This window comes from Brachycentrus maculatus, unplaced genomic scaffold, assembly GCF_059751285.1.
Source record: "Brachycentrus maculatus isolate JH-2025_06_01 unplaced genomic scaffold, ASM5975128v1 h1tg000295l, whole genome shotgun sequence".
NCBI lineage: Eukaryota > Metazoa > Arthropoda > Insecta > Trichoptera > Brachycentridae > Brachycentrus > Brachycentrus maculatus.
The window spans coordinates 177,803-204,404 of NW_028281046.1; the positions used below are offsets into that span (position 1 = coordinate 177,803).

The following is a 26,602-nucleotide window of genomic DNA, read 5'->3' on the forward strand; positions in this document are numbered from 1 at the left end:
CGTGTTGGTCTTCGGGTCGACCAAAAGTCGCATGTGTTAGACATTTTGTGTAGTTTTATGTGTGTAAATGGTGCTATGGTGGTGAAGGGTGGTATTGTTTGCATGCTGTGGTAGTGATTGTCCTGACGAAGGGACGGGTAGTCTCCAAACCCGTAGACATAAAAATCTCATCAATTTCAATACTCATAAATAATAATAAAACCAGTATGGAAGTCTGGGCATTTACTGGGCTGATGACCGTCATAGGCTGGTTTACGTGATCACTTTACACACGTCCAGTCAAGCATTCACCAATTCTACCCATTATTGACAACCGCACTACTCAAATTCTTGGAATTTCTATATATTCGAACCAATTTCGAAATATTGTTCTTGAATCATTAGAATTTCACTAGAGACATCTATTGGTGAGGTGAAAAGAAGCATTTTATTTACAACATTTTGAGTGTGTCCAAATACTTTATTACAAATCTGTATTATATTACATAATAATATGAAAGGTAACTCCTGTAATTGGTGATTATCAAGATTTTTTTTATTATTTTTTTAAATAATAATAATAAAACCCTTATCCGCACCCCGATGGTGCATAGGGCACTGCTTTATATAAACGCAGTGTTATCTTGATCGTTTACACATGAAGGAAAGGTGATCAGCCCTCCGCTTCAGGTACCAGTCCAGGATACTCATATAGTAAAAAAAAAATAAGTAAAAACCTTTACCCGAAAGCCAAGCGGACTAGAATAACATAACCCCTTGAAATGTGTTAATACAGGACACTTACAAATCTGGGGGCCTGTCGGGCGTGCCGGGGCTCAATCTCCAGGCTCTTGTTGTACAGATAGTCCTGGATCTCATTGTCCCCCATTCCGGGAAATGGCGCCAGATTTTCCAGGAAGGCCTGCAACGAGCAAAATACAAAATTACACCACACGCAATCAACACGCTATCAACAATAGATACTAATTATTCTCATTATTTCTTATTACCCTTATCCGCAACCCCTTGGTGCATAGAGCACTGCCTCGTATTGCCGCGGTGATTTTGATAGTGCCGCGTTATTTTGATAGTTATTTACACAAAGGCAAGGTGATTACTCCTGCGCTTCAGGGACCAGTCCAGGGTAGTATTAAGTAAATATAAGGGTGTTTGTCCACTACACGGAATTTCACCGTCCGGCATGTCAGTTAGCGTTTTAAAACGACGATTGGCTTGTGCTTTTGTCCATATTTTTTCGGATTGGTGCGTGAACACGTTGCGCGTAAATTCCATCACGCTAAACTGTAGTCGCTTTCATTTTTCAAAACCGGACTGCCGGACGGTCAAGGTATTCTGGGTAGTGGACAAGCGCCCTAAGAGTGTAAAATCACTAATATTTATTTTCACCCCCCTTAATAATAATAATAATAAAATTGGATAACTTATATAGCGCCATTTTCGTAAAATACTACCTCAAGGGCGCTTCACTGTGAATGAATTGGGGAAAATATTATGTTGGAAATGATTTAGCAAACAAATGTGTTTTTAGTCTTTTTCTGAAGATCATCTCATTCTCACTATTTCTAACCATTGGTGGAAGAGCATTCCACGCCGTCGGTCCTGCAACAGCAAAGGCACGCTCGCCAAATTTAGTGCGTTGGTTGCGAGCTGGTAAGATAACTTTGCCCATTGCAGATGTTGTAGCCGATGGAAGCGTGAGACGTCTATCAACCAATTCATCTGGAATACACAGCTCCTTAAGATACTCTGGAGCCATATTGTGTATTGATTTATACATGAGTAGGCAGAGTTTATACTCAACCCTTTCGGGAAAGCGTAACCAGTGGAGTTTGTTTTATACTCAACCCTTCCTGGGAATCAGAGTTTATACTCAACCCTTCCTGGGAATCGAACCCAGGACCGCATCAAGCACGGTAGCTAAACGCGCCAACCATTACACCACGGAACCTGACAAATAATTAGACTTAGAGAGAAATAATGATTTCTTCTTCCTCCAAGGTGAGATGGTAAAATGTGTTATTTTGTGTGGCATTTGGATCCCGCTGCCCGGGATGTCTGCTGCTATGGGCTCGTGGCCGACACAGAACGGATGGGCTCACCCGGAGTCCGGGCTCCACGGTGAGGCAGTAGGGCTGGTTCTGGTACTGCTGGATCTCGCCCGTGATCTCCGCCACTTTTCTCCGCTTGGAAAAGTTGATCAGCTCCGAATTCGGGAGGAAATCTGGAAAAAAACCAATACCAAATATGAGATGACAGTTTAGGTTATGTATGGAACTAGCAAATTTTTTAAATAGATGAAAATTTATGGATGCTGCAAAAGATAACATGATTCAAAGGCATGGCCTAGGTTATATTGTCCATAACAGAAGGACCTACAACCTGAGGACGAGGAGAGCTGACCCCAGCAGTCTGCAAGGATGATAAGTTGAGATCTAGCCAGGAAGAAGAAAGGTGTCTGAGGCAAATACTGGAGGTAAAGTGGTATGACTTGGTCAGGAATGAGGATGTTAGGAGAGGAACCCAACAGCCCCTCATACTGGAGGTCCTGAAGAGGAGAAGGTGGACATGGTTGGGACATGTCCTTAGGATGCCACCTGAGAGCATTAATCCCTCGTGTCTCTTCTTCCAACAGCGAGGATTCAGCTGACAACCATTCACCGACTATACTCGGCGGAAGTTGGAGATGCAGGACTGACCTGGGAGGAAGCCAAGGAGAGGGACTTGGAGACGTCAGGCCGTATGCGAGCAAACATGGAGAAAGAAGAAGAAAGTGATCTAATCTAACCTAACCCAACCTGCGTTAGGTTAGGTTGGTTTAGATAAGATCACAGCATAGGTTAGGTTGGGCCAGGTCGAGTCTCTAGAGCAGTAGGTTGGGCTAGGTTAGGTCTGGTCACAGTGTAGGTTAGGTAGGGTTCTTTGAGTCTCTTGAATGGTAGGTCAGGTTAGGTTAGGTCTAGTCACAGTGTAGTTCTTCAAGTCTCTAGAGCAGTAGGTTGGGCTAGGTTAGGTCTGGTCACAGTGTAGGTTAGGTGCTCTTGAATGGTATGTTAGGTTAGGTTAGGTTTGGTCACAGTGTAGTCTCCAGAGGAGTAGGTTGGGTTAGGTTAGGTTAGGTCACAGTGTAGGTTAGGTACCTTTGTTCCCGTCCTCGATGTGCAGGATGTTGGTGAGGTACATGCCGCAGAAGGGCACGCAGGGCGGGTTGATGCTGCGCAGCTTCTCCTGGTAGCGCCGGAAGTGGTCCGAGTTCAGCTCGCGGCACTCCTCCAGCGCCCGCTCCAGCCGCGCCGGCAGCAGCTGCACACACACACACACACTGCGTCACAACTACCAATCACCGAGACAAGTACGAGCTATTGCACCTGGTGGAGGGTCCACGAGGTGTGAGAAGGTCGCCCAAGACAAAATGAATGTGCTCCAAACAGCAAGAGCAGGGAGACAGTTGCCTGCAAACATTGTACAGATGGGAATTGGGTGCTGCGGCTACTTGTGATTAGTATACTGAGGGTCGTGCGACAGGCTGCTAGAGTATAATTAGGGTCCCTTTCCATACTGTCGGTAGAGAGCGGGAGACGCTTGCGAGCGTTCTATTTGCTTACTTTAGGTAGAGCGCGAGAGACGCCTGTAAACATTGTACAGATGGGAATTGGGTGTTGCGGCTACTTGTGATTAGTATACTGAGGGTCGGGCGGCAGACTGCCAGAGTATAATTAGGGTCCTTTTCCATACTGTCGGTAGAGAGCGGGAGACGCTTGCAAGCGTTCTATTTGCTTACTTTAGGTAGAGCGCGAGAGACGCCCGCAAACATTGTACAGATGGGAATTGGGTGCTGCGGCTACTTGTGATTAGTATACTGAGGTTGGTAGGGGATCAGAACCATCGAGGCGCTGTCTAGAGCTGCCCGAGACAAAGGACAATTACTCTCAAGTGATAGTGGACCTGACATGACACAGAGGAAGAAGATAAGTAATACAATTGGAAAAACTACAGAAAAGGTTTTTAATGACAATGGCAGAGCCATCTGTTGAACGTAATGCATGATTTTTCGCAGCTGCCAAGTAAGCTGAAAAGTAGTGTGTACCAAGTACTTTAGTTTCCACTTAACCTTTCCCTTATGGAGCTAAAAACGTATGTATTTTGAGAATGTGATTTAAAAACGGGAGAATATGAACATTCCTTTCACAATAGACACGAATGGGTATTGCCCGAGTAGGCGCTTACCTGGAAGGTGTACTTGAGGCGGTAGACGGAGGCGCTGGCCATGGCCGACACGACGGCCAGGATGCCGTTGAAGTTGTTGAGCTCGCGGAGCACCATCATGATCTCCAGCGCCCGGCACAGCATGGCCGCCCGCTCCTCCAGGTTCCGGGCCTCCACCACCGACTTCTCTATCCACCGCGTGAACTGCAACAACCACCAATCACACTCAACTAGGCACATTTTTAACTGGTATGCCACCACGAGCGCGTTAATGCGCCCTCCAATTCCAATTTCAATTCAATTCAATTCAATTTCAATTTATTTTCAATTAACATATCCTAGTCGTACAGGAGAAAGTGACCAACTAACAAAACGTAAAATTTACAACATTTTGAGCTTCTTTACATCTCACCAATAGATGTCTCTAGTGAAGTTCTAATGATTCAAGAACAAGGTTACTAAATTGGTTCATATATATAAATATATATATATATAAATATATATATATAAATATATATATATATATATATATATATATATATATATATATATATATATATATAGAACTTCCAAGAATTTGAGTAGTGTGGTTGTCAATAATGGGTAGAATTGGTGAATGTTACACGCGTGTAAAGTGATCACTTAAGCCATCCTATGACGGTCGTCAGCCCCGTAAATGCCCAGACTTCCATATTTTTTTTCATCTTCATCAAGAAATACTAAAGTATTACAATTTATCAATATTATCAAATTAACAGTCATCTTTCGAAAAGCATTCACATTTTCGCTGAAAAAAATCACAGCCTGCTGGGTACGGCCATTGTTTCTTCCAAATTCATTGATTCAAACCCTTATCCGCACCCTGTGGTGCATAGGGCACTGCATGATATAAACGCAGTGTTATCTTGATCATTAACAGATGAAAGAAAGGTGTGTTGAGATGGTTTGGACACGTAGAACGAATGAGTGAGGAAAGAACGGTAAAACAAATTTATGAGGCAAATGTTAGCGGGAAAAGAAGCAGAGGAAGACCGAGAAAAACATGGCATGCCACTGATCCATGCTGATCATGATCAGGTATGCCAAATACTTGAAAGTGGTCAGGTTAGGAGTCGTAACAATCGGCGGGTATGTATGAGGAGATGCATGAACGTGGAAGAGGCGAAGAATGTTTGCAAGGACAGAGTGGTGTGGCACTCTATTCTCTCTGCCTACCCCTGCGGAGAAGCGGCGTGATGGTTAGTTAGTTAGTTAGTTTTTTAACAGATGAAGAAAAGGTGATCAGCCCTCCGCTTCAGGTACCAGTCCTGAACTACATTGAGTTTTCGTGCGAACTGCGGGTCACGGGTCTGATTGAAATGTGTCCTGTGATGTTTCAAAGGAAAGTTTGTATCACTCACATTGTTTGTGTGTTTGATGATTCTAAGCAAATTGGGGCTTGTCGTCTCTTTGTCTTTCTTGGTCCAGACGGCTCCCACTAATTCTGACGGCTTCACCTGAAAAATTAACATTATTATATCAATTTCATTCAAACAGACTGTGCAGTAGTGTGGTATAGTGCATACGAGTACAAAGGTGAGCTGGCGAGCCACCACAATCTTATTGCAGCCGGAACATGGAAAATGAGAGCTGGCGAGCCACCTAAAGGAGCTATGTAGATCAAAGCGAACAGTGTAAGCTGGCGAGCCACCAAGAGTTAATTATAATTAGAGCAGAGAAAAGGGGAGCTGGCGAGCCACCTTCATATGGATACTTACATAGGATTGTGGAGACGACCTGGCGAGCCACCACAAGAAACATGTAGATTAAAGCAATCATTTATTGACTTGGCGTTTAATTTGTAGAACTCCATTTTAATTTATGTATTAATTTTAAATCAAACACAGATTTTTTGAGTCTACTAAGTTGTATTTTATTAACAAAAAACACATAAAAAATTATATTGTGACAATTGTTTCGCCTTGTTAGGGCATTATCAAACGAATGTGAAGATCAAATGGACTACGGTCCTTATGTAGCTATACAATTCTAAGTGACAGTTTTAACATGTGCAGCAATAATTTATGGGAGACAACAGTAGCTAATGGGAGAAAACAAATATAAGGGTACATACCTACATCCCCCATTATAATAAAATTGTTAATAAAATACAACTTAGTAGACTCAAAAAATCTGTGTTTGATTTAAAATTAATACATAAATTAAAGCAATCATTTTGAGCTGGCGAGCCACCACGAGTTAATTGAGTTAGAACATGGAAAACAGTAGCTGGCGAGCCACCATCATATGGATACTAAGGATTTTGGAGATAGCTGGCGAGCCACCACAACTTTACTGTAGCTAGTACATGGAAAGTGAGAGGAGCTGGCGAGCCACCTTCAAATGGATACTATGGGTTGTGGAGATGAGCTGGTGAGCCTCCACAAAGAACTATGTAGGCGTTCAGTGTGAGCTGGCGAGCCACCACAATTTTACTGTAGTTAGTACATGGAACACGAGAGGAGCTGGCGAGCCACCTTAATTTCGATTACAAAGGGTTGTGGAGATGAGCTGGCGAGCCACCACAGAGAACTATATAGATTAAGGGCGTTCAGAATGAGCTGGCGAGCCACCTTCAAATGGATACTAAGGATTGTGGAGATAAGCTGGCGAGCCACCTCAAGGAACTATGTAGGTTAAAGCAACCAGTGTGAGCTGGCGAGCCACCACAATTCTATCGTAGATAGTGTAGTACATGGAAAATGAGCAGAGCTGGCGAGCCACCTTCAAATGGATACTAAGGGTTGTGGAGATCAGCTGGCGAGCCACCACAATTGTTATGATTGTAGTAAGGCACTCACCGTCCGGTACATGTCGAACTCGAGCAGCGTGAGCTGGCGGGCCACCTCGATGGGGTGCAGCGCCAGCAGGTTCCAGTCGCGGCGCTCGGGGCGCCCGCCCTGCCACTCCAGCGGCGGGGGCACGCGGTCGAACACGGGCGCCGGCGCCGCGGGCAGCCCGGGGCCCTCCGCCGCGCCGCCCTCCCCGCCCGCCGGCAGCGCCGCCCGCCCGCGCTCCGCCTCCGCGCTGCTGCTCTGTAAACACCGGCACAGCGACATTGGACACTCATCCACGCAAACAAGTCATTTTTATGTATAGATTTGCCGTTTAATTTGCAGAATTCTATTTTAATTTATGTATTAAATGTTTAATAAAACACTGATTTTTTGGGTCTACTAAGTTGTATTTTCATTATTTGATTCGGCAGTCACTTTGTGGTAAAATCTATCCTTTTTTAATTGATTTTTTACTTAGTAAATGCCACTATTTCTTAAAATCTACTGCGATACGTGTTTCAATGCGTTCCGCATCATTTTCGGTGTTTGAAAATGATGCGGAATGCATCGAAACACGTATCAAAGTAGATTTTAAGAAATAGTGGTATTTACTAAGTAAAAATTAATTAATAGTTGTATTTTATTGCTAAAAAAACACAAAAATCAATTTTGTGACAATTGTTTCGTCTACAATTGTAGTTATGGCATTTTCAAAAACATAACAGTCTATTTTGTATGTACGGACGTGTGTATGTTTGGATGATCAGTAAGGGAAAGGCTACTGACCTTCCTTTGGACGATCTTGATGACGCTCTCCACCCATTTCTTCATGGCCTTCCCCGTGATGCCGTCCAGGAAGACCTTGAGGGCCTCCAGCAGGGCGGGGTCCCTCTCAAAGTCGTAGTAGTGCTGGTCCACCCAGTGCCGGAGCACGTTCAAAACCCTGCAACCAATGCAAAATTTTCATAACTCCAAAACTGTTTGATTCCTTCCACAAAGACTATATGTTAGACATTAATTACCTAAGTTTGTTTCCCATTTAAAATTTGGCTTTAAATTATTTATTAAAAAAACAGATCTAAGTGCTTTTTTTCTATTAAACGTAGAACTCATATCGCTCACTCCTTTCAAGAACGTCATAAATCAAAAATTGTCAATTTTCAGTTATGCACGTTTCGGAATGCCCAGAAAATGTACTATATCCCAGCAAAAGCGGCATACTTTTAACTCGTCGTTTTATATAAAACCCTTATCCGCACCCCAATGGTGCATAGGGCACTGCTTTATGTAAACGCAGTGTTATCTTGATCGTTTACACATGAAGGAAAGGTGATCAGCCCCCCGCTTCAGGACCAGTCCAGGGTAATATTGAATAAATATTACAGTGGAAAAAATCACTTATATTTATTTGACCCCCCTGGGAATCGAACCCGGGACCTCCAAAACGGTTGCCGAGCGTGCTGACTATTACACTACGGAGGCGAACAAAACAAAAATTAAACGTATAACTCACATATAACATATTTGTTAACTTTTTTCAGTAGGGGTAGGTAGAGAGAATAGAACGCCACAACACTCTGTATTTGCAAACATTCAGTAAGTGTTTGGCGTACCTGATCATCCCACACAAGCTATCACAATCCTAACAAACATGGACAGATAAAAAGTGAAAAAAGGACAACCCTATCTCACAAGCTGGCACAAAGTCCTAACCACGACACTGAAAGACAACAACAGCACAACGATAACACCCTTACGATGCAGCAGTTCAGATCAAACTTCATCATTTAGATAAGATGGACTAACCTGAACTGGACCGGCTGCAGGAACTCCTTGCGGTACCGCTTGAAGTCCTCCCAGGAGTTGGTGCTGAGCTTCTCCGTCTCCGCCACCGTCGTCTCTGATTTTTCTGGAAAAGTCAATCGAAAATTCGAATTTGAGGTTATGTAACGCGTCAAGACGTCCGTAATGATTTTACACTGAAATCTATTAAGTACATTTAGAGTGCGTAATGTTTTAGAATTTAGTACATAAACCCTGATGATGACAAGGTTCTTGTCGAAACCGGTTGGATAAAGTGTACCAATAAAAAAGTAGTGAAAACAAAGATGTTTAATTTTATAAAAAATATACGCATAAGTATATGGAGGGCGTTTACGGGGCTTACGACTGTCATAGGCTGGTGTGTAAACCAGCCTATGGCGGCATGCAATATGTTACCTAAATCGGGTGAACCCTGTTTGGATTCGCAGCATTTCTTTTTCCTGGGCACTGCAGCATGAAATCGGGAAAAAAATCCATGAGTAACAACACAATAGAACAAATCTCCACCCCGCATTGCAGTGGATCACTCGGAGGCTATATATGTACAGCTGGCGGTGACGCACAGGCAGTGATTGCCATGAATAAATACAACAGGACAAGTTTCCGAATTCAATTTATACTTGTAGGAGGTATCGAGAACTTCTGAGTGGAAGGTTTATGGCTGCTATCAGAGGGATAAATTGAAGGGAAGGCCCTTGTAGGAGGTATCGAAAGCTTCTGAGTGGAAGGTTTATGGCTGCTATCAGAGGGATAAATTGAAGGGAAGGCCCTTGTAGGAGGTATCGAAAGCTTCTGAGTGGAAGGTTTATGGCTGCTATCAGAGGGATAAATTGAAGGGGGGACCCTTGTAGGAGGTATTGAAAGCTTCTGAGTGGAAGGTTTATGGCTGCTATCTGAGGGATAAATTGAAGGGGGGACCCTTGTAGGAGGTATTGAAAGCTTCTGAGTGGAAGGTTTATGGCTGCTATCTGAGGGATAAATTGAAGGGGGGACCCTTGTAGGAGGTATCAAGAGCTTCTGAGTGGAAGGTTTATGGCTGCTATCTGAGGGATAAATTGAAGGGGGGACCCTTGTAGGAGGTATCAAGAGCTTCTGAGTGGAAGGTTTATGGCTGCTATCTGAGGGATAAATTGAAGGGTGGACCCTTGTAGGAGGGATCTATCTTTACTGGGTGGTATCTCCTTGTGTGTTGACCTCTTAATCCCGCATTCATAGTTTATTTCAACAGGTCTTGTTAAAGATAGATTTCCCTGTATATACAGGCATAACTAGGGGTGCTTCGCATAACAAGGGCGTACCGGGGGCGTCGTAGACCAGACTGGGGTCGGGGATGTTGAAGCGCTCGATGAGCAGCTGCAGCAGCTCGGGCGGGCGGCAGAAGCTGCGGTAGGTGGTCAGGAAGGTGCGCACAAACATGGGGTCCGCGTAGATGTGGTACGTCAGCCGCTCCACCAACTTAAGCAACGTGGCGCCCTGGAACGGAGACAATCACATGTACCGCGCATTCATTCCTGCTTCTTCTTCTAACCCTTATCTGCACCCGATGGTGCATAGGGCACTGCGTCGTATTGACGTGGCGTTATCTTAATCGTTACTTACATGACTAACCATCACGCCGCTTCGCCGCAGGGGTAGGAAGAGAGAATAGAACGCCACACCAATCTGTCTTTGCAAACATTCTTCGCCTCTTCCACGTTCATTCATCTCCTTAAATGTTTTTCTTCTTCTAACCCTTATCCGCACCCGATGGTGCATAGGGCACTGCGTCGAATTGACGTGGCGTTGTCTTGATCGTTACTTACATGAAGGCAAGGTGATCACTCCTGCGCTTCAAGGACCAGTCTGGGGACTATATCAAATAAATATAGGAGTGCGAAATCACTAATATTTATTTTCACCTACCCCTGGGAATCGAACCCGGGACCTCAAGCACGGTAGCTAAACACGCTAACTATTACACCACGGAGGCCTCCGCCTCCATTCATTTAGATTATATTAAACCTAGTCATAAAAGGCAAAATAGGACATTCTTTGATAATGCCCTAATATTTCAACAATATTTCCACAAACTAACTAACCATCACGCCGCTTCTCCGCAGGGATAGGCAGAGAGAATAGAACGCCACACCACTCTGTCTTTGCAAACATTCTTCGCCTCTTCACATTTGCCATCATATCCTTGTGTTCTTTGCCTTATTATTTCATTGGCATTTCCGCTTTTAACCTTTCCCTCCCGGTGATATGTATTTACTACAACTCGACTTAAAATGAAAATATCAATATAAAATGTAATAGATACGATCTCACAATTTTTGTATTCCTCCGTAATATTATTATGTATTACATTAACTAACTAACTAATTAACCATCACGCCGCTTCCCCGCAGGGGTAGGCAGAAAGAATAGAACGCCACACCACTCTGTCTTTGCAAAAATTCTTCCCCTCTTCCACGTTCATGCATCTCCTCATACATACCCGCCGATTGTTACAACTCCTAACCTGACCACTTTCAAGTATTTGGCATACCTGATCGTGCCATGTTTTTCTCGGTCTTCCTCTGCTCTTTTTTCCACTTACATTCGCATCATAAATTTGTTTTACCGTTCTTTCCTCACTCATTCGTTCTACATGTCCAAACCATCTCAACACGCCTTTCTTAATTTTATCGATAATGCTTATCTCGGCTTTGCATTCCTTCCTTATTTCACTATTCGCACATCTATCATACATCGTTTTGTCGCACATTCTTCTGAGAGATGGCATTTTGACTGCATTCAATCTACTTTCATCCTTCTTTTGCCAACTCCAGCTTAGGGAATTCACATCTATCAAATGGTCTTTGTGGAACAAGTTAAACAGTTTTGGAGCCATGAAAAATGAGTGTCTTTGCGCAAGTCTGGATTTACAAAAAGGGATTTCTAATAAATTTTATGAAATTCTTGGAAAGCTGATAAGGGGGCAAAGCACCGACGGCGTACCTTGATGAGCGGCACTCCGGAGTTCTGGCGCTCCTCCAGGACGATGTTGTCCGGAGAGTCCGGGATGGCGAAGCGGTAGAGCGAGGGCGGCGGCAGCTTCAGCGGGTGCTTCCTCTCCAGGTCCAGGAGGATGCTGCGGACAGAGATTCATCAGACAAAGGGTTCTCTAGTACTACATCAGGTGAGAGAACTAAAAACTAACTAGCTAACCATCACGCTGCTTCCGGTAAAAATAATAAATTAAGAGTAAATTTAGTTTTGTCCGCCTCCGTAGTGTAATGGTCAGCACGCTCGGCTACCGTTCTGGAGGTCCCGGGTTCGATTCCCAGGGGAGGTCAAAAGAATATGACTGATTTTTTCACTGTAATATTTATTTAATATTACCCTGGACCGGCACTTGAAGCGGAGGGCTGATCACCTTTCCTTCATGTGTGTTAATCAAGATAACACTGCATTTGAATGTTGCAGTGCCCTATGCACCATCGGGTGTGGATGAGGGTTTGAAGAAATTGTTATATTTTATTTGGAAAGTGGATAAACTTTGAATTAAACACTTTTTATAAATAAAAACTTTAGCATTAAGTTAGTGGTTTACTAGCATATTACGTATATTGCTCACTCCTTTCAAGAACATCATAAATCAAAAATCGTCAATTTTCAGTTGTACATGTTTTTGAAATGCCAAGAAAATGTACTATATCCCAGCAAAAGCGGCATATTTTTAACTTAATATTTACCCGCTACAGGGCAGAAAGTGTTGTTTTTGCATTTTGGAGAAAAGGTATTGTTTAATTATTTTTTTGAATATACTAAATATTTTTCAAATGCAGGAAAAACAGTCAGAATTTACCTAAAAAGATCTGTTGCACAGTAAAAATTTTAATAAACGGCTAGATATTTATTTTTAACATATTGTATTATATTTTAAAACTTTAAAAACGTTTTCCTGAAAAATCAAGTTTTTTTATTTATGACGTTGTTGAAAGGAGTGAGCGATATGTGTAATGGGTTTATTGTGTATTTTGTTTGAATTGCGACTTCTGATTCCAGATACTTCATGTCTTCGTGTGATAAAAAAATACCTTAACTCGGATATAGCGAGTAACGGTTATAGCGAACAAATTCTGTCGGTCCCGTCATCCTCGTTATAACTGAGTTTGACTGTATATCTATATTTTTGACAACTCAACATAGACTACATGTCGCTCACTCCTTTCAAGAACGTCATAAATCAAAAAACTTGAATTTTCAGGAGAACGTTTTTAAAGTTTAAAAATATAATACAATGTATTAAAAATAAATATCAAGTCACTTATTGAACTTTTTACTGTGCAACAGATCTTTTTAGGTTAAACCTGAAGGTTTTTTCTCCATTTGAAAAATAACTAGTATATTTGAAAAAATAATTAAACAATACCTTTTCTTCAAAATGCAATAACAACACTTTCTGCCCTGTAGCGGGTAAATATTAAGTTAAAAACATGCCGCTTTTGCTGGGATATAGTACGTTTTCTGGGCATTCCGAAAACATGCACAACTGAAAATTGTCATTTTTTGATTTATGACGTTCTTGAAAGGAGTGAGCGATGTGTGTAAAGTGATACCTTAAACCAGCCTATGACGGTTGTAATCACAATGCAAAAAGCGGTCGTGAGCGATATGCAAAGAAGGGGTTCTGAGACAAGTCATGCGGCCGGCTGGGGTGTACCTGTCTAGAGAGCGGTCCAGCATGCTCTTGGTGTTGAGCATCACGAGGTCCGCCATCCAGCGGTTCTTGTCCACGGCGCCGTTGCAGCACAGCACCACGGAGGTGCCGCTCCGGTAGGACAGCTCCAGGCAGTTCCGGAACTCTACGACAACACAACGCATTCATTACCAAACAGAATACAATGCTTGAGTCCAAATACTTCATCTTCGATCACAAATCTGGATTATCTCCAATTAGGAGTTATTATCTTACCTCCGTCGGAAACAAATAAAAAATTATTGTAACTGCAGACAGTTGGTAGAATTCCCTATTGAATTGTTGGGTAATATATCTAAAATTAAACAAGGTTTGTGTTGGGTTAAATTAAGAAAGGTGTGTTGAGATGGTTTGGACATGTGGAACGAATGAGTGACGAAAGAACGGTAAAACAAATTTATGAGGCGAATGTTAGTGGGAAAAGAAGCAGAGGAAGACCGAGAAAAACATGGCACGATCAGGTATGCCAAATACTTGAAAGTGGTCAGGTTAGGAGTCGTAACAATCGGCGGGTATGTATGAGGAGATGCATGGACGTGGAAGAGGCGAAGAATGTCTGCAAGGACAGAGTGGTGTGGCGCTCTATTCTCTCTGCCTACCCCTGCGGGGAAGCGGCGTGATGGTTAGTTAGTTTTTTGTGTTGGGTTGAATTCTACATTTATTTATGTATATCTTAATACGTGACGCGTTTCCTCTTCTTAGGACATTATCAAAAACTGTCCAGTGTTCGATAATGTCTAGCAGTAATATGAATAAGATAATGTCCTAAGAAGAGGAAACGCGTCACGTATTAAGATATACATAAATAAATGTAGAATTCAATCCAACAAAAACCTTGTTTTATTTTGGATATATTACCCAACAACAAATAAAAAATTTCATTAATTGATTCGGCAGTCACTTCGCGGTAAAATCTATCCATTTTTAATTAATGTATTACTTAGTAAATACCACTATTTCTTAAAATCTACTGTGACACGTGTTTTGATGCAATCCGCATCATTTTCGGTGTTTGAAAATGATGCGGAATGCATCGAAACATGCGTCACAGTAGATTTTAAGAAATAGTGGTATTTTTAAGTAAAACATTAATTAAAAATGTTTGTAACGATATATTGCAGTGTTGGACTCCCATATTTATTGTTAATTCTTGGGACTATCAAACCTTCGTTGTGGGTAAGTCATGTACCATGGTTGGGAGTGTGTATAGTTACCTTCGGTATCGGGGCGGTCGATAATGTCCACCTTGCGCACGTAGAAGCGCTCCTTGAGCTTCATCTCCGGCTTGCCCGGGCACGGCTTGCACAGCAGCAGCAGCCCGTCAAACAGGAAGGCGCGGCGCTCGCTCACCCGCCGCCCGGGGCCCACCTTGCCCAGCGTGTCCTCTGCAACACACCGTCACACTCAGCGGGGGCTTCGGCCTAGCATGACCTAACCTAACTAGCCCGCTCACCCGCCCACCTTGCCCAGCGTGTCCTCTGCGACACACTGCACTCAGCGGGGGCTCCAGCATAACCTGACCTAACCTAACTAGCCCGCTCACCCGCCCACCTTGCCCAGCGTGTCCTCTGCGACACACTGTCACACTCAGGGGGGGCTCCGGCCTAACCTGACCTAACCTAACTAGCCCGCTGACCCGCCCACCTTGCCCAGCGTGTCCTCCGCAACACACTGTCACACTCAGCGGGGGCTCTGGCCTAACCTGACCTAACCTAACTTTACATGTATTACAAGATCTAGTAGCTCCATATCTCAAAAATATTGTTAATAAACAAAATTAGTATTCAAAGTGCCAGCTGTCTCGCACTCAGTCACCACATAACGGCGCGTTGGCATGGACTCGGTGTCCCTATAACTCGCTGCGAGCTGCGTACAAAGATTTCCACACAAATATGAACTGGGGTATTTTGGTACCCTGCTTCTGATCACATGTAATTACATATTGGATAATCAGTACAGGAAAAGGTTAATAATATATTGTATGCGGGAAATGGCAAAAAGGGTTTATAGAACTAAATAAATGTTTATATTTGTCCGCCTCCGTAGTGTAATGTTCAGCACGCTCGGCTACCGTTCTGGAGGTCCCGGGTTCGATTCCCAAGGGGGGTAAAATAAATATAAGTGATTCACTGTAATATTTATTCAATATTACCATGGACTGGTACCTGAAGCGGAGGGCTGATCACCTTTCCTTCATGTGTAAACGATCAAGATAACACTGCGTTAATATGACACAGTGCCCTATGCGCCATTGGGGTACGGATAAGGGTTTTATTATTATATATTTGAATCAGTGTTGGGAACAGGAGGGATAATCTAGTGTGGGCCAATCGGGAACTTGTCAGCATTTGCTCATTGCTGGGAGGAAACCACGTAGAACTCCTCAGCAGAAGCCGGACTGCTGACTATCGTCAGCAGACCTTCTGTTCCACTGGAAGAGGGTTGGACATATTGTGTCCTACCTGGTTTATGGTAGCAATATCCTTCACTAGTTTTATCTTGTATGATACCACCTCTCGTGACAGTTCCTTATAAACTATCTCAAGGATACGATGTGTTGACACATTGTAGTTGGGCGCTTCGAACAATAGACTCTAGCCTATAGCGGATGTTTTTCGCGATTAGCGCAAAAATATATCGCTTTCTTAAAATTGACACAATTTCTAAACCAAATAATATTTTCAATTGAAATTTTCATTGAAATCATATATGACATTTGATCATCAAAAATAAATTATAATCATAATTTTTAATCAAGTATTCCATATTTCACAATTTTAGAAGCATTGTAAACTCTAAAAAAAGTCTTCCCCTCCGAGGTATCATTCCCTATACAATGCTAATATATTCAAATAATAAAATACCAAACAGTAAACAAAACAGTGCAAGCGGTATGAAAAATAGTCCAATACGTGAAATGACTCAAACTAAACTGGAGATTGAGATCGCACAAAAACTCTAGATTTCTGGCGACGCCTTTACAAGCGGCACACTAGCCAATCCGGACAAGGCATCTCAAATAACATCGGCAGACTATCGCCTAGCACCCAGGTAGCAAATTACCCTTCGAGGCGTTTTATTCCACGCTGATGACAAACCCGTATATTGCCGTTTCCTGCCGAAAACCGACAGTCGACAAAAACGGCATTTGCCGTGTCCCGCAGCTGACCGACAGTCCGCGAAAAACGGCAAATGTACCGACAGCTACGTGTTAATAAACAAACGTGCTGTTTGGCCTGGCAAGGCGGAGGGGGGGGGGGGGCGTACCTCGGATGAACTCGTTGCAGCACTGCGCGTTGTCCTTGGTGTCCCAGTTGTCTATGAGCCGGCCCAGCTCGTTGGTCTTCTCCAGGGCCTTCTGGCGCCGCGTCTTGGAGGCCACCCGGCTCACCGCGTCACTGCCCACAAGAAATACACCCAAAAGGTCATTTTTTAAGTTTTCCCTCTTTTTACATCTAATAATCATTTTATTTATTGTTTCCGCATTAACTTTGTGGTAAGACATGTTACAATGATTAAAGAAAACACTTTGTTTTTTACCACTTGAGTTTTATTATAGACTACATGTTTCAGAAGTTAAACTTCCATCATTCGGGTCTGCATAATAACTAAAATATAAAATATAAAATTGTTCTATAAATAAGGAGAGGGGAAAGTAAGGGGTAGGGGTTAGTCAAGGGACGGAGTTTGAAAACAAAGGAAAAATGGAAAGCAATGGTGAAGAATTTTGAAACAATATATTATTTAATAAATTATTATTAGAATTCAGGTTTTTTAGGATTTTTAAATTTTTGTTTTCAAACTCCGTCCCTTGACTAACCCCTTCCCCTTACTTTCCCCTCTCCTTATTTATAGAACAATTGTATATTTTATATTTCAGTTACTATACAGACCTGAATGATGGAAGTTTAACTTCTGAAACATGTAGTCTATAATAAGACTCAAGTGGTAAAAAACGAAGTGTTTTCTTTAATCATTCTAATAATCATAATTGTATTTTCTCTATTGACGGCCGTAGCCAATCTGTACAAAATATGTTACATGCTGTGTTTACTTTATGATAAAATAATAAATAAAGAGTATATTTCGTCCGCCTCCGTAGTGTAATGGTCAGCATGCTCGTCTACCGTTCCGGAGGTCCCGGGTTCGATTCCCAGGGGGGTTTAATAGATATAAGTGATTTTTTCACTCTAATATTTATTCAATATTACACTGGACTGGTACCTGAAGTGGAGGGCTGATTACCTTTCCTTCATGTGTAATCGATCGAGATAACACTGCGTTTATATGAAGCAGTGCCCTATGCACCATTGGGGTGCGGTAAGGGTTTTAAAAATATTTAGTTTTGATTACTTTGAAATAATTAAAACTAAATAAAATAATTGGAACGAACATCTACCATACATGGTTTTGCCAGACTGAGAGATCTCATTCTGACCGCATTTAATCTACTTTCATCCTTCTTTTACCAACTCCATGCTATATTCTTGTGTTTATTTTATATAAATAAATAAATAAGTGTCGGGTTGTGGTCTCGTGGTTAGTATCGCGTACTCTTAAGTCAGAGTTTCTCGGTTCGAACCCACTCTACCACAATTTGATAAAAAAAAAAACTAAACATCACGCCGCTTCTCCGCAGGGGGTAGGCAGAGAGAATAGAACGCCACACCACTCTGTCTTTGCAAACATTCTTCCCCTCTTCCACGTTCATGCAAACCTCATACATACCCGCCGATTGTTACGACTCCTAACCTGACCACTTTCAAGTATTTGGCATACCTGATCGGGCCATGTTTATCTAAATTTGATACGTATTTCTGATAAGAAATATTATGTCATTGAAATATTTGTGTACATTATACAAACACAAATATTTCTCTTTTTTTAATAAATTTAATAAAATAAAGAATTAAACTTACATCTGTGGTCCGTTGCCTAGAGCCAAGTTCAAGGACTCTTGTATCGGCCGCATGAGTCCTTCCACCTGCAAATAGTACATCAAACCCGTGAATTGGTCACTGTGATCTACCTATGCAGAGTCTTCTTAGTCTTCTACATCTATATGAAGAAGACTATGGTTCTCTGGGTATTTACAGGGCTTACGACCTCTCTTTGGCTGGGCAACCTGTTAACCGGGCGGGACGTATAAATACGTCAAACGTTAACAATATCGGGTACGGGTAGGACATATCGCCCACTCCTTTCAAGAACGTCATAAATTAAAATACTTTATTTTCCAGAACGTTTTTAATGTTTAAAAATATAATACAATGTTTTAAAAATAAATATCAAGCCACTTATTGAACTTTTTACTGTGCAATAGATCTTTTTAGGCAAAGCCTGAAAGTTTTTTCTACATTTGAAAAATATTTAGTATATTTAAAAAAATACTTAAACAATACCTTTTCTTCAAAATGCAAAAACAACACTTTCTGCCCTGTAGTGGGTAAATATTAAGTTTAAAATATGCCTCTTTTGCTGGGATATAGTACATTTTCTGGGCATTCCGAAAACATGCAAAACTGACAGTTGACGTTTTTTTATTTATGACGTTCTTGAAAGGAGTGAGCGATATGTTTTTCTAATATATGTTGCACCCTGGAATGGGCGGGATCTATATTTTCCAACGGCAAAGGTAATTATTATCTTATTGACATCTCAACATAAATGAAGAAGAATGTGGAAGTCTGGACCATCATAGGCTGGTTTAAGTATTCACTTTACTGATATTCACCAATGGATCATTGTCAGACGGGAGGAATATCTAATTTAACATACTCAACCTATAAAGGATTGTATTAGACCCGTGAAGTGTTTATAACACTATCAGTGTTTGATAATGTCCTAAGAAGATGAAACGCGTCACGTATTAACATATACATAAATAAACGTAGAATTCAATCCAACAAACCTTGTTTTATTTTGGACATATTACCCAACAATTCAACAAGGAAGAAGGTCGGCTGCCGCGCCTCACTTCCTTTACGGGCTATGGTTACGTTAGTTTGGTAGGACGGCTCGCGTTGACAGTGTTGACAGCCGGGTAGTCGGGACCTACCTACTACGGGAGTCGCCGCATAGAATAACACGGTGTTTCGGGTACCTGCTGGAAGCTCTCCATGTCCTCGGTGCTGGGCGCCAGGCGCAGCAGCAGGGAGACGTACTCCAGGTAGAGGAAGGCGTGCGCGATGGGCGCCGCCAGCAGCTTGGGCAGGTAGTACTTCACCGCCAGCCGGAACCCGTGCCCCGCCGTGTCCAGCCGCTCCGACAGCTGCAGACAACCCACACACCTTCCTCGTTCAGCAAACACTCTCCGCCTCATTCATCCTTCACTTTGTGCACAAAGCGAACGATGAATGATACTCAAAACAACTAGTACATGTTTATATCAGCTAAGGCAATTAACCCTTTGCACTGGAATGGCGACTATATGTAGCCACCAGTGGCGTGCCTAGGGTTTACCAGTAAGGCAAGCCCATTATTTTTCACATTCGTGAATACATGATGTACCTATAATTTCTTCACCTGATATCATTCCCAGTATAGTAAACACCCAGAAAGTATTATAAATATAAACAATGTATTGTAATCATTGTAAAAATATGCTAACATGTAACTTTTGTAAGGTATAGCCATCACCTTGAAATAAAGAAAATGTTCACTATAATAAAATATCTTCCTCAGATATTAACCATAACCTAAGTACCATCACCATATAATGGCATGCATAGTGTTTTTATAATCAAGTAAGCGCGCGATAATTTAAAAATAGTCACACATTAACTATGTATTTTTAATCATTTGGCCTAGATTTAGTCATTTTTATTTGGAGTTGTTAGGCAAGCCGGGCTTTTGGGCTTCTAGGGAAGTACCGCCACTGGTAGCCACTATGTACCGTTATGTTGTTTAGATAATAAAAGGCCGGCATATGTACTAACGCAGGGACACAGGGTCCCGCCAGTTGCTCAAGGTCCTCGCTAGCATCGAGTCACTTAAAGTTTGTGAAGACTTTTGTAGATCAGTTGGTAGGGGACTTTCGGCAGATTCCAAGTAGGCCGTCTACTTCTTCAGCTGAGGTCCGCCTGGATGGCAAACCACATGTTTTGCGTATAGGATCAAAAAGAGACTGTGTGGTTTGCTCACGGATGGACAGAAATTGTCAAAGGCACGAGACTTTGTGAGACTCGTCCTGGGCAGCCTAGGATGCATTTGGGAGATTGTTTTGTTAGATACTATGCATTGAAACAGTATAAAATTATAAAATAGTAATCAAATGTCTTTATTTTTCTTAACCTTTAAACCGCGTCAACTTTGTTCCTAAGAGACGCCCGTACGCGGCGGTATTTTGCCGTTTTTAAAATGATTACATTTATCATGTATTTAGTTAAGAATCGATTTATTTTCCTAAACAAAAACGTTCAATGGGATTCATTGTGCCTTTTTGGTACTCTGTAATACACGTGTGTCACATTATTCTTTAAATATATCGTAATATAAACAAATAAGATCGTAACATAAATAAATCAAAGCACGCATCGTGTGTCACTCTTACCCACTGGCGATGCGTAGCGTCGAGAGTGAGACAGATATAGGGCATGATTATGGCGCGGACTAATTACCGACCGCAAGAAAAATCAGGGATCTGTTCTTTTATTTATCCTTGTGATGTTACAAATTATTAGTCAAATATTTCAACAGATGTCATAAGGCCAAGGATTGACGTATTATTTTATCTAAAGTTCCACACCATGAAAAAATCCCTCCAAGTTGAACTGAGGTTGGAAACTTGGAGCAAAGTAAAAACACATACGCTTATGTCAGCCGCGTATGGAGCATGTTTTATTAAAACACATACGGTTATGCGAGCCGCGTGGATCCGGTTAAATAAACCATTTTAAACGCTTATCGATTGGTTTTATTGTCAATTTGCATGATACCCATTTCCAGGTTATTTTGGATTTTCTTCTAAAATCAAGTATTTTTGTGCAAATATGCAAAAAGTACACTCAAGTAACTGGTATTTTTGCAGACAATACTCCAACTTTTGTATCCGCAAGTCACAATATTCTGACGCCTAGTGGCGGCACTCACCTCCGGGTTGTCCACGATGGCCTGCAGCGCCTCCCGGGACTCCTGCGTGGACACCGTGCGCGCGTAGTGCATGTACACGTGGAACTCCTCCGCCTCCGCCAGCTCTGCCAACACACCCAACACCATTCATGAACAAATCATACAAGCGAGGAAAGTTTCACCAGACAAATATGTGACTAAATTCCCCACATATGGGTGAATTCCATCCCTCATCTGGAATTCTCAACTAACCACATAAGACCTTTCAATCCCTTATGAAAGGGTTTCTACCTCTCCATAAAAAGAATATAATTTATTACTAATCACTCATTTCACTCTCATAAATTAAAATTATTACACCTTGTTCCATATAAAGGCCAAATTATGAATTATCTTGAAAATTTAGAAATACAAAAAAACCTGAATTCTAATAATAATTTATTAAATAACATATTGTTTCAAAATTCTTCACCATTGCTTTCCATTTTTCCTTTGTTTTCAAACTCCGTCCCTTGACTAACCCCTTCCCCTTACTTTCCCCTCTCCTTATTTATAGAACAATTTTATATTTTATATTTTAGTTACTATACAGACCTGAATGATGGAAGTTTAACTTTTGAAACATGTAGTCTATAATAAAACTCAAGTGGTAAAAATGAAGTGTTTTCTTTAATCATTGTAATATAATTTATATTTGAAGCGATAACTTTGTGATTTTCCATTTTATAATTAAAACATAATCTTAATATCCTTGTTTTAAAATCACTATATTTTGTATGCTCTTCACATGGGATGTTAAAATTTCTAGAAGTTTTGCCTATATACAAGCTAGGACACGATGAGCATTGTAAGGAACGCTCATTGTGAGTAAGTTATATTAAAATATTTATAGTGATTTTAACACAAAGTTATATTTTAATTATACTCCATAAAAGAGCCTAAAAGGCTTCTACCCCTAATGAAAGAGCCTCAAACTCTCCATAAAACAGACTTAGGAAAGAGCCCTAACTCTCCATAAAACACACTTAGGAAAGAGCCCTAACTCTCCATAAAACACACTTAGGAAAGAGCCTCAAACTCTCCATAAAACAGACTTAGGAAAGAGCCCTAACTCTCCATAAAACACACTTAGGAAAGAGCCTCAAACTCTCCATAAAACAGACTTAGGAAAGAGCCCTAACTCTCCATAAAACACACTTAGGAAAGAGCCTCAAACTCTCCATAAAACAGACTTAGGAAAGAGCCCTAACTCTCCATAAAACACACTTAGGAAAGAGCCTCAAACTCTCCATAAAACAGACTTAGGAAAGAGCCCTAACTCTCCATAAAACACACTTAGGAAAGAGCCTCTAACTCTCCATAAAACAGACTTAGGAAAGAGCCCTAACTCTCCATAAAACACACTTAGGAAAGAGCCTCTAACTCTCTATAAAACAGACTTAGGAAAGAGCCCTAACTCTCCATAAAACACACTTAGGAAAGAACCTCTAACTCTCCATAAAAGAGCCTAAAAGGCTTCTATCCCTTATGAATGGGCCTCTAACTCTCCACAAAACAGCCTCTAACTCTCCATTAAAGAGCCTAAAAGGCTTCTATCCCTTATGAAAGGGCCTCTAGGAGGCTTCCATCCCTCATTTGTAGCCTGCTATCTGGAAGATGGTTGATGTCCAGCGTCAGGAGGCGGAGTTACCTTCGAAGCAGATCCCGATGTGGGGCATCTGCGTCTCGGAGGTGCTCTCCACCGTGTCCTCCAGCGACCCCAGCAGCGTCAGCGTCAGCTCGTAGATCTCCACCAGGTTCCCGAATATCAGCTCCACGTCCTGCAACACAACGGCTCGCGTCATTCAGCCACCTCGTCCATCCATAGGCCAAAAGTGGCCTCCATAAATACCAGAGAGTACATATCGTTGGTATACCGGCAAAAATCGTTATCTGTTTAGAGATATAGATTTACCTCGGGGTTGGCCGTGCAGTGCAATGTGGGGGAGTCTGGATGCTTCCATTCTCCTCGTATGCTGTCAAATAATGCATTAATATAGGTGATACTAATCCCTTTCACTGCCTACACCGGGGCACTTGTAGAAAATTTGGTGGTGGATTTACAATCTTGTATTTATTAAGATTGGCAGTGACAGGGATATTGAAAGCTTTTAATTGTAAATTCACAGTAAAATCGCAATACAATTTTGTTTCACGTTTTTAATGAATAACGCAAGTTAGTTTTTTAAAAAAAGGTCTGCGAGAGAGGTCAGTCAGGAAGCCTAGATGCTTCTGTATCAGGTCTGGGAACGCGGTGGGACAGCTTTCAATGGAGAGCAGATAATGCTACTCAGTAGCGGGTGGCTATTCGCAGTAGCGGGTGGCTATACGCAGTAGCGGGTGTAGCTACAGGAGAGCATGTAATGCTACTCAGTAGCGGGTGGAGCTACTGGAGAGTATTTAATGCTACTCAGTAGCGGGTGGCTATTCGCAGTAGCGGGTGGCTATACGTAGTAGCGGGTGTAGCTACAGGAGAGCATGTAATGCTACTCAGTAGCGGGTGGAGCTACTGGAGAGTATTTAATGCTACTCAGTAGCGGGTGGCTATTCGCAGTAGCGGGTGGCTATACGTAGTAGTGGGTGTAGCTACAGGAGAGCATGTAATGCTACTCAGTAGCGGGTGGAGCTACTGGAGAGTATTTAATGCTACTCAGTAGCGGGTGGCTATTCGCAGTAGCGGGTGGCTATACGTAGTAGCGGGTGTAGCTACAGGAGAGCATGTAATGCTACTCAGTAGCGGGTGGAGCTACTGGAGAGTATTTAATGCTACTCAGTAGCGGGTGGCTATACGCAGTAGCGGGTGTAGCTACTAGAGAGCAAGTAATGCTACTTGGTAGCAAGCGGGTAACGCTGGCGGCTGGCTATGGTACTCACGTTGGAGCAGGGCGGCAGGATGTTGGTGAGCTTCTCGTGGAAGACGCGGATGATCATGTGCAGGTCGCGCAGGTAGTGCTTCTCGTCGCTCATGAGGTCCTTGACCAGGTCCTCGTAGGTGAGCGAGGCGCGCGGCGTGCGCAGCGGCTCCGGCGGCGGCGCCAGCGCGGCCGACTTCTCCCGCCGCACCACCTGGTCCTGGTAGAACATCTCCATCAGCGCCTGCAAGCGGGCAAGGACTCGTCAACAAGGATCACCTCCATACCGCCAGTCCCTAATCCCTCCACTCCCCAACAGAAGCATTCATAGGGCACTCCGTGGCTTACATTTAGTCTCTCGAATAAAAGTATTCAACGTTCCATTCACAAGCCTCCAATCCCCATACAAACTGATTTAATCCCTCCAAAGATGAGCCTATAATCCCCCACACAGGAGCATTCAAAAGTCCATTCACAAGCCTCCAATCCCCCACATAGTGGCATTCAACAGTCCATTCACAAACCTCCAATCCCCATACAAACTGCTTCAATCTCTCTAAATATGAGCCTATAATCCCCCACATACGAGCATTCAACAGTCCATTCACAAGCCTCCAATTCCCATACAAACTGCTTCAATCTCTCCAAATGTGAGCCTATAATCCCCCACATAGTAGCATTCAACGGTCCATTCACAAGCCTCCAATCCCCACATAATAGCATTCAACGGTCCATTTACAAGCCTATAATCCCACACATAGTAGCATTAAACAGTCTATTCCCAAGCCTCCAATCCCCCACATAGTGGCATTCAACGGTCCATTCACAAGCCTCCAATCCCCCACATAATAGCATTCAACGGTCCATTTACAAGCCTATAATCCCACACATAGTAGCATTAAACAGTCTATTCACAAGCCTCCAATCCCCCACATAGTGGCATTCAACGGTCCATTCACAAGCCTCCAATCCCCCACATAGTGGCATTCAACGGTCCATTCACAAGCCTCCAATATCCATACAAACTGCTTCAATCTCCCCAAATATGAGCCTATAATCCCCACATTCGAGCATTCAACTTCTCACACACATAATGACTCTTCAGTCATTATATGTGTGAATCTAAATAGTTTATTCAACGCCTATGCCCATACGCAAGCCTTTGAACACCTGCAAACTCCTCCAATCTCTCCATTTATCTCTTTGCAGGTGATGATTCTTCGTATACAATTGTAATATAGTTTAATAATTAGTAAAAAGGTGTATGGTACACAGGTCAGTATTCCACATAACAAAACACATAAATTATACAAATGTACATACCTTGTGCTATTGCGTTCGGTTGAAAGCGTGAAAATATACGTAACATTATATACAAAGCTTATTATATACAGTCAAACCACAATATAACGGACTCATGGGGCGAAGGGGGTGTCCGCTAAAGCCGAAAGTCCGTTATATAACAAAACATTTTATATTATATACATATGTATAAAAAAAAGACATTTAACCTTTGACTGCTGAGGTGGGGGCCGCTCAGGCCTTGAGAAAGTAAAATTGTCGAATTATTCCCTTCCCTCCTGCACAACACACTCATACCTTCTAGTACCTTGGAGTTTAGTTGCATCGAGGCTATCAACAGCTGTGCACGTGTTTGCGTACGCAATTTTGTTTTACTTAGTAAATACCACTATTTCTTAAAATCTACTGTGACACGTGTTTCGACGCATTCCGCATCATTTTCAAACACCGTATGTGAAGCTAATTCCAAATTTTGGAGTTGGGTCCTTGGGACGTTGAAGGTTGAAGAGGGGGTAGTAGCTGTTCCTTATTATTAATTTTATTTATTATTTTTTTTTATAAAGCAAATTCATTTTGAAATTTTTCGTGGGCCCCTTTGCCTTACGTCTTGTGCAGCTGTCGTGTCGCTACGCCAGCTATTGCGGCTACTTGCGATGTATTTTTTTTTCTTTTTTTTAGATACTTACCAGAGCAAACATTATAAAATTGTTACATTTCCACTTCAACTATGGTCAATAAAAGCAACATTTAAGAATATTCACATTTTTCCCGTT

General features: G+C 42.2%; 1 protein-coding gene across 2 annotated transcripts in view; it reads right to left on the bottom strand.

Annotated features, from left to right (window-relative positions):
* The window catches only part of LOC148304968 (protein son of sevenless-like), a 52,042-nt gene that overhangs the window by 14,535 nt on the left and 10,905 nt on the right, over positions 1 to 26,602 (bottom strand). The window contains exons 5-23 of one of the 2 annotated variants that reach the window (XM_088267452.1): positions 24,550 to 24,771; positions 23,327 to 23,456; positions 21,658 to 21,761; positions 19,670 to 19,837; positions 18,486 to 18,550; positions 16,834 to 16,964; positions 14,781 to 14,951; positions 13,531 to 13,672; positions 11,823 to 11,955; positions 10,142 to 10,316; positions 9,240 to 9,290; positions 8,826 to 8,928; positions 7,806 to 7,962; positions 7,044 to 7,277; positions 5,604 to 5,699; positions 4,225 to 4,407; positions 3,138 to 3,300; positions 2,100 to 2,221; positions 785 to 901 (exon numbers count right to left, since the gene is read on the bottom strand). In XM_088267452.1, coding sequence (XP_088123578.1) covers positions 785 to 901; positions 2,100 to 2,221; positions 3,138 to 3,300; positions 4,225 to 4,407; positions 5,604 to 5,699; positions 7,044 to 7,277; positions 7,806 to 7,962; positions 8,826 to 8,928; positions 9,240 to 9,290; positions 10,142 to 10,316; positions 11,823 to 11,955; positions 13,531 to 13,672; positions 14,781 to 14,951; positions 16,834 to 16,964; positions 18,486 to 18,550; positions 19,670 to 19,837; positions 21,658 to 21,761; positions 23,327 to 23,456; positions 24,550 to 24,771 — 2,667 coding nt within the window. The remainder of the gene's footprint in view (positions 1 to 784; positions 902 to 2,099; positions 2,222 to 3,137; positions 3,301 to 4,224; positions 4,408 to 5,603; positions 5,700 to 7,043; positions 7,278 to 7,805; positions 7,963 to 8,825; positions 8,929 to 9,239; positions 9,291 to 10,141; positions 10,317 to 11,822; positions 11,956 to 13,530; positions 13,673 to 14,780; positions 14,952 to 16,833; positions 16,965 to 18,485; positions 18,551 to 19,669; positions 19,838 to 21,657; positions 21,762 to 23,326; positions 23,457 to 24,549; positions 24,772 to 26,602) is intronic. The other variant, XM_088267453.1, reaches the window with a different exon arrangement.